Source organism: Hibiscus syriacus, unplaced genomic scaffold (genome assembly GCF_006381635.1).
Source record: "Hibiscus syriacus cultivar Baekdansim isolate YM2019G1 unplaced genomic scaffold, ASM638163v2 tig00110637_pilon, whole genome shotgun sequence".
NCBI classification, from domain to species: domain Eukaryota; kingdom Viridiplantae; phylum Streptophyta; class Magnoliopsida; order Malvales; family Malvaceae; genus Hibiscus; species Hibiscus syriacus.
The window spans coordinates 4,270,608-4,283,635 of record NW_024062808.1 but is presented as its reverse complement, the minus strand read 5'-3'; the positions used below and the strand labels follow the sequence as shown (position 1 = coordinate 4,283,635).

General features: G+C 34.3%; 1 protein-coding gene across 1 annotated transcript; it reads left to right on the top strand.

The window, feature by feature from the left end:
* The first annotated feature begins 5,562 nt into the window (after nt 1-5,562).
* LOC120136923 (importin subunit alpha-like) lies at nt 5,563-10,548 on the top strand. Its single transcript, XM_039152853.1, has 11 exons — nt 5,563-5,781; nt 5,997-6,093; nt 6,187-6,278; nt 6,392-6,523; nt 6,616-6,801; nt 6,906-7,069; nt 7,185-7,263; nt 7,817-7,945; nt 8,059-8,186; nt 8,271-8,645; nt 10,350-10,548. The coding sequence occupies exons 1-11, from the start codon at nt 5,563-5,565 to the stop codon at nt 10,546-10,548; spliced, it is 1,800 nt and encodes a 599-aa protein (XP_039008784.1).
* Nucleotides 10,549-13,028: the final 2,480 nt, after the last annotated feature.

The window sequence follows — 13,028 nt, the reverse complement described above, 5'->3', positions numbered from 1 at the left end:
CCTATGACACCCAACAAGAAAGATTAAGTCTGGGTATTCATGGATAGATTGACAAAGTCAGCACACGTTATCCCAGTTCAAGCTGATTACTCGATGGATAAGTATGTTGAATTGTATACTAAGAAAATTGTGCAATTACATGGAGTGCATGTCTCGATTGTGTATGAAATAGATCCAATGTTCACTTCGAGATTTTGGAAGTCTTTGCATAAAGCCTTAGGTATTAGGCTAAATTTTAACATAACTTTTCATCCTCAAATAGATGGGCAGTCAGAATGAACAATTCAGATTTTGGAAGATATGCTAAGGGCATGAGTGATTGATTTTAAGGTTCGTGGGAGAACTACTTACCCTTAGCGGAGTTCGCTTATAATAACAGTTATCAGTCAATTATTAAAGTGGCTCCCTATGAAGCTTTATATGTAAGAAGATGTCGAACACCTCTAAATTACTACGAGCTCAAAGATTGAGAAATAGTTGGACTTGATCTAACCAAATAAGTGGAAGAGAAAATGAAAATTATATAAAATAATCTCAATATAGCAATCGATCAGCAAAAGTCTTACTTGTATTTAAAGAGAAAATAGATTGAATTTTAGGTGGACGATAAAGTATTTCTCAAGATATCACCGTGGAAAAAGGTCTTGTGGTTTGGACGAAAATGAAAATTGAGTTTGAGATTCATTGATCCATATAAAGTTGTGAAAAGAGTTGGCTCAGTGGCATATCAGTTGGCTTTACCTCTATAGATGGATAAGATTCATAATTAATATTTTTCATGTATCGATGTTTCAAAGATATTGTTCGGATCATTCGCATGTTACCACATCAGAGCAAATCGAGATTTAATCAAATTTGACTTATGAATAAGAAACAATGAAGATATTATAATATGGAATCAATGAACTAAGTAACAAGAAGATTCGACTAGTTAAAGTTCTTTGGTGAAACCATAAAGTCGAGAAAACTATATAGGAAAGAGAAGATATGAAAAGGTAGTTTCCTCATATTTCTGTATCAAGTACATAATGAAAATTTGAGGATGAATTTTCAAAAAGCAGGAGAATTTTAATATCCTAAATTTTGGACTAGTGACTAAAATGTAAATTTTGAAAGTTTAGTGGCCAAAGTAGAAACTTTGCAAAAGCTTGAGGAACAAAGTGTAGTTTTCAAAAGGTATATATTTTGGTCCCATAAATGCATAGTACATCCCCAAGAATAATGTTTTATGGGTTTCAGATTTTTGATCCGGAGCTTGTATTAAAAGTTATTAAGCGATAAAGTTCGGTAAAATATTTCGATAATCGGATCGAATCAGAAATTTAGGAAAATTTGAAGGATGATAGTATAAGATTAATAATATTATTTTTTAAATTTTAATTAGTAGAATTTAATATGGATCATTGGATTTAAGTTGCTTTTTCATGTTAAATCAGGACTGTTAGATTACAATGACAAGATTATAAATTTTGGAATATTGCAAGGGAAAATCAGGAAAATGAGAAATTATTGATGATGAAAGGATGATGATGTAATGAATGATTTCATAATAATGGCATGCTGGTAATTATCATGATTTAGTAATGGTAAAAAGGTTATTTAGCATTAAATGAAATTTAAATTTATTTATTTAGTTTTAAGACATGTGCTAAGAGATATTTTATAAGAATAATCAAGAAATTTGTTCTTCTTCAACCTCCCAAACCTTCACCTCCATAGTTAAGGTAGAGGAATTTTTATTTTTTTATTTTCAAGTTTATTTAGTTGATTTTTGGATTAAGAGTGAAATAGAGAATTAATCTACATTAAATTATTTATCATTTGGTATAAATATTTTATGGTTTTCTTGCTTGTATCATTGGTTTGGTTATTAGGGTGGATAAAGAGCAAGTTGAAATTCAATGATTTAAGGTTCGAATTTGATGTTAGTGAAGTTGTAGATTCATTTCCAAGTATTTGTGATGATTAAATCCAATTGAAAATACATTAATAAGATTTTGGCTAAAACTAGGGTTTGTAGGAAAGTTTGATTTTGGCTAAGACTAGGGTTTGTAGGAAAGTTTGATTTTGGATTGGATTTGATTGAATTCGCATGGAATTAATGTTAGAAGCTTGAATTCATGTTTGAATCAAAATGGAAACCATGTCCTAAAATCCAAGGTAGGTTTGGCCTAAGGGAAAAAATATGAGAAAAATTCTGGAAAAATTTCCTAAGGGCTAGAATTGATATAAGAATGATTCTACATTCTTTGAAATGTAATTTGGATCAATTTGGATGTTTGTGAAAGTGTAGGGAGCTATTTTCATATTTTGTGAAATTTAGGGATTAAAGTGAAAGTGTTCAATAATTATGTACTAGCTGGAGTTGAATGTTAGAATGATGATTTTGATGTTAAAAGGTTGATTTGGATCGTTTTAGAAGTTTGTTAAAGTTTGGGGACCAAAACGTGAAAAACATTAATGTTGGGCTTGAAATAAAAATTGGTATAATGTTAATGTATTAGTTTGAAAACATTGATAGAATGCTTGAAATAGGTTATTGGTATTGAATATAAAGTGAAATGGCTAAGACCATTTTGAATGAATTTGAAATATTGAGATGAATTTTCAGGAAATGCTTATTAGTGATTAAATGTGGAATGTTGAAAAGTATTGTGAATTATTGCTAAGGATGAATATTTCAAGGGCTTAAAAGGTTGTTAGAAAGAGTTAAAGTTAGCATTGATCAAGGAAAAAGGAATTAGTATTGAATATGCTTTAATTGCATTTTAAGCAATTTTTATGACACGCGCCAAACTATATTAGTAATGATACTAACATATACTTTGAAATGTATTTGTTTTGTGAATTATTCTCATGTAGATCGTGACGATCATTGAGATCAAAGTGAACCGAAAGAAAAGGAAAAAGGGACAAGAATAAGGTTTATCGACATTAAGGTTCGATAGTGAGGATTTAAGGTAAGTGCATTCTTGCTTATTATATATATGCTATGAGGAAGACTTGCGATAAGTCAACCTCAGATAATTTGAAAAGAAAGGAAAATTTTATATCGCATTTGATCTATTTTCATATTGTTTACAAAAGTAGTATTCAGATAACTTTGGGTATGAATTACCCAATACATTATTATATGATATTTATTAAAGGTAATTTGAATTGTTTCTGAAATGTGAAGTGGATGATTTTAGGTATGAACTACTCAATGTTTCAATATATGATACTTGTATATGTGAATTAGTATAAAAAATGTTAAAAAGCTCATTGTATGTGCATTGAGATTTGATGGTATAATTGGCATGTCGTGACGTGGAATGTTTATCGATTAATCTAATATGGGTACATTAGTGTACATTACAAAGAGGACATGATACATTTTATGACATATATGTGATATGTTGTATGTACGTATGATATGCTAGTGCAATGTGTCCTAATTACAGGTATAGTATTGTTGTGTTCTACAATACATGTATTGGTATTACTTGCCACTATATGTGCAAACCAATTATATGGCACCTATGGTGCAATTGATTTACAGGGCACTAAATGTTCAAGTTATTCACATGTAGTTATATTGCATATAGCACACTCGTATATATAACTCACATACCATGCATTCTCATTCATTATACATTGGGCAAGTGATTAAAATGGAATGGATATTTCATGTTGATCTATATTAAAGGTTGAATTATGGATTACTTTTCATGAAAATGACTTTAATAAGTCAAGTTTGTACGTTCATATATTTTTATATGATAATTGTCGTACTTTGTTCATTTACGATATAATTTTTATATTGAATGCCTTATTGTAGTTTATATATGTCTCGCTAAGTTTTTACTTAGCGTGTGATTGTTTCACACGTAGGCAAAGGAAAGGAACAAGTTGTCGCTAAGTTTTTACTTAGCGTGTGATTGTTTCACACGTAGGCAAAGGAAAGGAACAAGTTGTGGTGTAAGGAGCTTACGAGCACCACCTTTTGTGAAATTCAAACTATACCCAATATCAATAAGACATCTACTGATGTTTTGATATTATCTAGTTGGCATTTATATTATATTTTGTTTGGCTCTGATATGTCAGTTTTACATATGTATAATTCGATCTATAGTAATAATTTACTATTGTTTTTAATATGGGCGATATTTGGTATAATTAGTAGTTTAAATGAATAGTATTTTATTAAATTATTGTTTATATGCTAATTGATTAGATTTTAAATTAGGCATTTAATTATGATATAAAACAATATTGAATTGCCTATTTGCTGCCTGAAATCAGACTTGATTTTGATGTTAAAATATTATATTTATATTTTACGCTATTAATAAAATCTTAGTGAAAAAGGTTTAACTGATGATTTTAAAAGAAATAAAATTTACCGTTTTTTATTAGGAAATATTTTTAAGGTTAATGTGACATCTTTAACTCGTAATTAGGTACGTATACGGGTTAAGGGTGTTACATTGCCCAAGGACTCAAGGAGCAGCTCCAACAACGACTTAGAGGTTAGCATCGTCGATACAGAGAGGCCAAGGACCAGTGAGAGGTGGTAATACTGCGTCTGGGCAACAGAGTAGAAGGACAGCCAGATCAATGGCCGATGCAAAGTTGAGGTAGCCTCCAGTCAATATTCAATGAGAGCTCGAGATGAGTGTGATACGGAATACATAATATCATGTACCTTTATAGTGTTTTCCATTCTAGTTACCGCATTGATATATCTCAATTTCAAATGTCCATACATCTGCTCCGACTTAGTTCAAGAAATAGAAAACCCAATAGGAGACTTAGAGGTAGGCATTCGAGTGTCGAGCCCTCTTAGACATTCTAGTAGAGAAGATTCATCGATGATGTCCATTAGAGATTCAGGGTCAGACGTTCTTAGCAGACCTAATAGAATTTCCATTTTAGGAGTTCGACATGATCTTGGCTATGGATTGGTTATCCCAGCACGACGACAACTTTGACTATCTTCGACCACTGTTTATGCGCCATCCATCCATTGATTGACCACCGTTTTTGTTCCGATGACCTATTAACCAACCATCGCCTTTGCCTTCATCCTAAACCCCTAAATCTCTAACTCTAACTTTAATGGGTGGAGGATTTAACTAGAATTTTATGCCAACAATATCAAATACTGGAAGGGAGGGGGACGACTGTTGGAGGAAGAAAATTTAGGACAAAAGGGGAGGAAATTTGAATGGGAGGGAGAAGGATAGAGTGAAAGGAACGACGAGAAAGGGAGGAGAGGAGGTAAATAAAAATAAAAATGATTTTTAAATAATAATAATAATATTTTTATTTTAAAAAAAATAAAAATTTCAAAAAAAATATAAATGTGATAAATATCAAATAAAAATCTTTTGTAACGATTGTTACAACATAGACACCTAAAAGAATAACGAGGAAAACGATAAACATTTATTCTAAACAAACAAACAATATTAGGACTCTTTTGAAAATCGTACTCAGTTTTGTAACGGCAAATTACTCGGCGATTCGACTGAATTTGAAAGAAAAAAAAAAAGAAAATAAAGATCGGGAGCTGAGATGTCTCTAAGACCGAGCGCGAAGGAGGTTCGAAAGAACAGCTACAAGATGGCGGTTGATGCGGAGGGAGCACGGCGGAGGAGAGAAGACTCCATGGTTAAGATTCGAAAGAACAAGAGACAAGAAAGCCTTAGTATGAAACGCCGCGAAGTACTTCTTGCTCAAAAACAACCGCCGCGCCAGCAGTTGCTTTCTTCCACTGTCGATCCCGAGAAAACGGTATATTCAACTGATTCAATCAATTTGAAACGCTAAATTATCTTTTTTAATGGATTGATTGGTTGTTCCTTTGTTTCAGTTGGATAATCTTTTAGTGTTACTGGTGTTATGTTATGAGATTGAAATTTATCTTATTGGATTTAGTAACCCTCAATAAAGAATGGAATGGATTATTTACTATTGAATAAATCATGATCTTGATAATCAAATTGCAGTTAGAAAGTCTTCCGGCTATGGTTGCTGGCGTTTGGTCAGATGACAAGAACGCCCAGCTTGAGGCAACCAGTCAATTCCGAAATCTGCTATCAATAGGTTGACAATTTGTTTTGTTGTTGTTATTGATGATGTTTTCTTTTTTTTATCCCAGCTCATTTTTAATTTTACAAACTCTTAATTTGTCTGTAGAGAGCAATCCTCCAATCGACGAAGTTGTACAATCGGGTGTTGTTCCTCGCTTTGTTGAGTTTCTTGCTAGGGATGATTTCCTGCAGCTTCAGGTTTTTGATATTTTGATACTGAAGTTATTAGGATTTTGCTCAATCTCTTTGGTAATGTTTTGGTTTTTGCATGGCATCATTTAATTGTTTTTACGTAATCTTGTGGGTTGTAGTTTGAGGCAGCTTGGGTTCTTACGAATATCGCCTCGGAGACATCCGAAAATACCAGAATTGTAATTGATCATGGAGCTGTCCCTATATTTGTTAAACTTCTTGGATCCCCAAGCAATGATTTACGCGAACAGGTAAATATTGTAGTCTGCAGGTGACCTTATTTTTATTAATAGAGTTTAGTTGCATTCTCATTAAGGTCAACTTTTTCTTTTCGAAATTATAGGCTGTTTGGGCGTTAGGAAATATCGCCGGAGACTCACCTCAATGTCGTGATGTGGTCATTGGCCATGGTGCCTTGATGCCACTGTTGGCTCAATTCAATGAGCATACAGACCTCCCTGCGTTGCGAACTTCTACATGGGCTTTGTTAAACTTTTGCAAGGGCAAACCACTGCCGTCATTTGAGCAGGTTGGACTTACTCGACTCTTGTAATATGAATTTTTGTTTGAGTTCCGACCTTTTTCGCAGCTTTCTTTGGCTAATGCATGATGCTTTTGAAATTGAATAAGCAGACGAAGCTAGCTTTGCCAACCCTTGAGCGTCTTATCCATTTAAGTGATGAGGAAGTCCTTTCAAATGCATGTCGTGCCCTTTCATGTCTCTCGGATGGTATTAACGACAAAATCCAAGCTGTTATTGAAGCTGGTGTCTGCCCCCGGCTTGTTGAGCTTTTGCTGTAAGTACTATCCTTTCACATTTCAAATTGATTTTTGAATTGATGTATATGCTTTTGTTATTGTTTCTCGGTTTTCTTTTGAATATTTTCTCACTTATTTTCCCTTGTTTGTTAGTCATCCATCCCCAGCAGTCCTCATACCCGCTCTACGCACTATTGGAAATATTGCTACTGGGGATGATATGCAGACTCAGGTATGGAATATTTAATGACATATTCGCTACAGTTATTCTGATTTTTTTCCCTTGAAATGTTGTTAGCCAGCTTATCCTTGTTCGGGTTTGGCTGGTTAATTGCATTTGTATCTACATGTTGCACAACTTTATATAAGATATTCTTTCTGACTTGTGTATTAGTTCTTTGTTGCTTCAACCATGTTGGGACAGTGCTGTTCTTTCTATAACAATTATTTGGACAGACTGTCTAATATGTCATTGTAGTAGTCATTGGTGCTATACTATGTTTGGCTAGCTTGATATTTCTGTTAGAAGATTTGATGGCTGGGCATCTTTTTCAATGAAGTTTGACTATTGGGGTTTATTCGGAAAACTGGATAGCTTTCCATGGTTTCAGTAGACACTGTACATCACACAACTTTCAGCGTATTTTGTTCCAAGAAATATGATTAATTAATCTTCTCCATGGTTAATTGGCATATTGTAAGATAATGAGAAATATGCATTCATGTCGTTGTTTAGTTGCCTCTTGCTCCAGAACTCTTATGCTGTGGGTTATTTCCTCTCTCAGTGTATTATAAACCACAAAGCTCTTCCATGCCTTTTTAACCTGCTGACAAATAACTACGGAAAGATTATTAAGAGGGAAGCTTGTTGGACCATTTCAAACATCACTGCTGGAAATGTGAATCAGATACAGGTCAGCAAATTTTGTACTGCAAATCTGTAACTGATGGCATTGTTTTCAATTGTAGCCTTTCATCCAGTTCTAATAATTCCAGTTGGTGCATGAATTTTGAAAATCTTTTGCAGGCTGTAATTGATGCTGGCCTTATTGCTCCTCTAGTCCATCTACTTGAAAACACTGAGTTTGAGATCAGGAAAGAAGCTGGTTGGGCAATTTCTAATGCTACATGTAGTTCTAATCTTGAACAAATAAAGTATATTTTGTTTTCCATAATCAAGCTCTGGGTTCTTCCTGATACAATTCTCCATAGATAATTAATTTCTGGTTTATTTGCCAGGTTCCTGTTAGATGAAGGTTGCGTTATGTTGTGTGATCTTCTTCTATGTCCCGACCCAAGAACTGTTTTTATTTGTTTAGAAGCTCTTGAAAACATTCTGAAGGTTGGTGAAGCTAGGAAAAACATGGGTGACTCGATAGAAGTTAATCTATATGTCCAATTAATTGATGAAGCTGGGGGGTTGGAAAAGATTGAAATCCTCCAGAATCATAAAAACAATGAAATCTATGAGAAGGCAGTGGAGCTTCTTGAAACATATTGGGCGGAAGATGATGATGATGAGCCATTACCCCCTGGTGATGCTTCGCAATCTGGTTTCCAGTTTGGAGGCAATCAACTTCCTGGTCCATCCAACGGATTCAATTTCGGTCGAAGGTTTGTATTTGAATTTGACTGAATGCCTTTTCCGAGGAAGTTAATGTGGAATGTTAGGAAAACTGATAGAACCAATTTCATATATGTCTGAGTTGCTACATCTCTCAGTCTCTGCTAATAAAGTTGGCTTCCCATTCACCATAATTAGAAATATTGTGTAACCGGAAAATAGAATGTTAAATATTTGCACAAGCCAGTTTATGAAGTGAGTGTTAGCAGCCCTATGCTTTTATAATTTCATACCAAAACGCCTTCCCTCTGATCTGATTGTAATGAGCTTTCCTTGTAGGAATTGGTAAAAGAAAAAACAGATTCTTTTGGTGGCAAAATGGACACCTGGTTAAAGTAGACCGAAGCTCAGATGTCGGCATTTTGATGGCGTTTTTTTTTGGGGGGGAAATTCATGTACAGTTTTGAAGAAGTCATAGAAGAAAGACAGGGTGTATGTACAACAGTAAAAACGGTTGAAGAGTCTGGAAGCCATATGAATGTGTTTTTTTACATTTCATGTGGTAGTTATTTCTTTTTCAGCATCCGAACTTGTGACAAAGGATGTATTAGCATCCAAATACTCTTTTGGATGCTTTCCTTCGGAGTCTGCATCTCGTTGTCCCCAAACTATGCCTATCACAAACCATTGACCGGTGAGATAGTCGCGTTGCATCGGCATCATGAATTTAAGTCGGTGGTTTTTTATTTTTTCAGTCTTGTCTTGGATGTATTTAGGAGTTACTCGAAACTTTCAGAGTTTCATATCCTCCGATTAGTTACAGTTCCTTAACATGATCGCTCGTAAATTTACATAATCTACTAGTTAAATCTACTATCTAATAGACAGATCTAATTACATGTCAACCCATACCCTAAGTATGACATTAATACTACGCATGTATATAAATCACCATGCAGGCCGGAGAAGAGGAGGCTTAGGGTTTCTCTTGACTATTTTTTAACTCGTCTCTTTGTCCCTTCTACTGAATAACTATACGCAACTCTCAGTCTAAATCATAAAGTATGAACAGTAAAAAACCATCAAATCTATTCTCCCATCAACAACTCCTTATGTATCCAAGCTACACCCGTCTCTTAAGATTTGCAAACTAGAAAGGAAAGAGACTTGCCATAAGTGTATCTTTTTTCCGATTGAACGCAGTTTTCCCTGCGTGCTAGGGCAGTTCTGGGAAAGTTCACGCGGCCCCTAATCAGGTACTCACCTTTAAGTCTATATGCAAAGTACACGATGTGACGAACTTTGGTAACTTGCTGTCCGTACACTTAATAAAATGATCGAATTAGAACTTGGAAACGTGGTATGACAAACTTGCCCATATCATAGGCATTATGAATAGTTGGCGATGAGGGTAATTCTGTAAAATCATGATATCCATGAACAACCCTAAAGAGGGAACTGGAAGTTTGACTCGATTCTAGACTGAGACTGATTCACGTGAACAACAGAACCAGGTTGTACATGCTTGAATGGACATTTTGATTTGAACTTGAAGCACTATTTTTAGAATGTGTACTTTAAACCCTTATTAGGAAACCTGTTAGAGTCTTAAATATAAATTTAATCACTTCATGCTAGCCATCACTGTCTGCTTTGAATTAAGGAACTTCATACAAAAGAGAGATGAAAAGCCGATAATATTTTGCCGATGAAGACGACCATAAATCAGGTAGCTTGTCATACTGTTGATGGAGAACGGCTGCGAAATTCGATGAATGTGCTGCTAAGCTAAAGGGGGACTTACCTGATGCTTCCATTTTAACTCCTGGACTAACAATGCTTAGAGAATTGGAGAGATTGGCTCTAACTGCTCCTGATGAACTAAATGAGTTTCGTCATAAGCTTCTGGGGTATCGTTCGGGCGATTTTTGGGCACCAGTTGGAGGCATCTAGAAAGAATATACTGATATTCCTCCGGCGAACACTATACCCGTGGTCGGATTCTACGGTTCGTTTATGATAGAACAAGCTAGGGAGGAATTGTCAAGTTGGATAAGTTGAATATAACGGTAGCAGTACCTCTGCGACCATTATTATATGATCGCGATACCTATAATTCCCGTAATAATTTTCACTATATCCGCAATCGTGACAAATACGACCGCAACCGCTATTTGAAATTAACACAGATTTACAAAGCGTTGGAAGAGTCCATCAGACAGCTCTTTTGCCAAAAAGCAGTAAGTTTTCTCTTATTTTACGCTCATCAATTATAATGACGTGCAAAAGGGAATGAAAGCACACAAAACAATCATGGGTAAATCTTTCCCATATTAGCTCAATGACACAAACAAACGAGTGCTCCTTTTTGTGCTCATTAATGTGTCCTTGTACAAATGTATTAACGTACTTAGTTGACGTGGCTGACCGAGTTGAGACTTCATCTTATGTGCTAGTACGAAATGAAAATTCCAAGTACCAACAAATCTGTCTTTGGTGTCCATAAAAGCAGAAAAATATGGCCGCGTTTTGTCAGTTGTGATAGTTTATATTTTCATTTGGGTCTTTAGTTCTTTGAAATTTAACTATTTATAAGATGTAAATAAAATAGCTAGTAATGATTCTGGTTCTGTTTTCCTATTATTATTATCGTCACCTGATTTACAGCTGTCGCTCGTTTAAAATTTTTAATTTTTTATTATATTTTAATATTCATTTTTTATTGATAATCTATTTTCACTTCTTAAAATTTTATAAATTTACTCTATTCTAAAATTTTATAAATTTATACTCCTAACATAAAAATTTGCATTTATTACTGTTTGTAGGGCTGTAAATGAGAGGAGACAGATCTCGAGCTACTCGAGATTGACTCGATCAAGGCTCGATAAATATTCGGATCGAATGGACTCAACTCGAGCTCGAGCTCGACTCGAGTTCTTAACGAGCCGAAACGAGCTACTCGATATTCGACTCGAAAAGCTCGTGAGCAGCTCGAAAATATAATATAATAAAATTTATTTTTTTAGAAATAAATTATTAATAATATTAATATTTATGTATTGATTTTTTTATAAAAAAAATACAGTAAGATTTCTTGTATTTAAGGTTCATGTTCGAGTTTGAGTTTGAGGCTTCAATCGAGTTAAGTGTAAGATTTTTTTTTATTTCGAACCTTTTCGAGCTGCTCACGAGCTTCAGTTTAGGATTTTGAGTTCGAGTCGAGCTTGAAAATTTTAAGCTCGCGAGTTTTCGAGTCGAGTCGAGCTTTATTTCAAAGTTTTCGAGTCGAGTCGAGCTCAGCAATACTCGAGCTCGAGTCGGCTCGTTTACACCCCTAACTGTTTGCAACTGAATTTATTAAATTATTTCATAATTTTATTCGTATTACAAACGTTACAAGAATGATAAGATGTGGCTGCAAAGGTGGCTAAACCTGCAAATGTTACCGAGAAGCAAAAGATTGACAATTAAGGTTAGGGTTGGATCGATGAAGGCGAGTGGGGACGGTCTCTCTCCGGACGTAAATTTATCATATATTTTAAAATTTTTATGTATTTTGTTTTTATTAAAAATCGGTTTTCGTTTTTTCTAAAATTTTAAAAGTTTAAATTCATCCCCTAACATAATATCTTGCGTCCATTCCTGACTGAGGCTAAACGTGCATTGACAAAAGCTGCGAAGATGAATGTGGCGACCAAAGATTTAAATTGCATTTTTGATCGCATTGTGTTTATTATGATTGCGATGATAACAAGTGTTGTTGAGGGTATCGTGATTATGAAATAACAATTTCGGATGGAATCTACCGCTATATAACAACCGTTATTTTAATAATGAATTATTATTTAAATCTGTGATTACAAAATACAATAGAAGATGAATGATATTACCGGAAGGCTGATGCAAGGTCAACATAGATGGAGTTAGAAATGAGGAGGGATGTCTGATAATTGTTGGGAAATAAACGAGTACAAGTAATTTCCCTATAATCAGATTAGTGAGAATGCGAAATAAAAGCGGAAAAATAATACTCAAAATTGATAACGGAGTTCAACCAATTTTGCTTACGTCTCCGGACTGCTGCAGATCTTTTACTAAGAGAGAAAATTTACAGGTGTTTACAAAACACTCACTACTCACAAGAAAGCTCTCTAGTAATGGGAGAAAGAAATGATTTTTGGGATAGTTTTGAAGCTAAATAAGCTAGGGTATTTATAGTTGAAGATTAAAGACTTAATCTTGTAAATACCCTAAAGCCTAGGGATTAATTGTGATTATCCCATTATCATTTTTCAACAAACATCTACCAAACTTTGAAAAACTATTTTTCAAAGAAACATTTACCTAACTTTGAAAACCATTTTTTCAAAGTTGGTTGCCAAACTTGAAAACCATTTTAACAATACTTTCAACAATCTCCCACTTGAAGA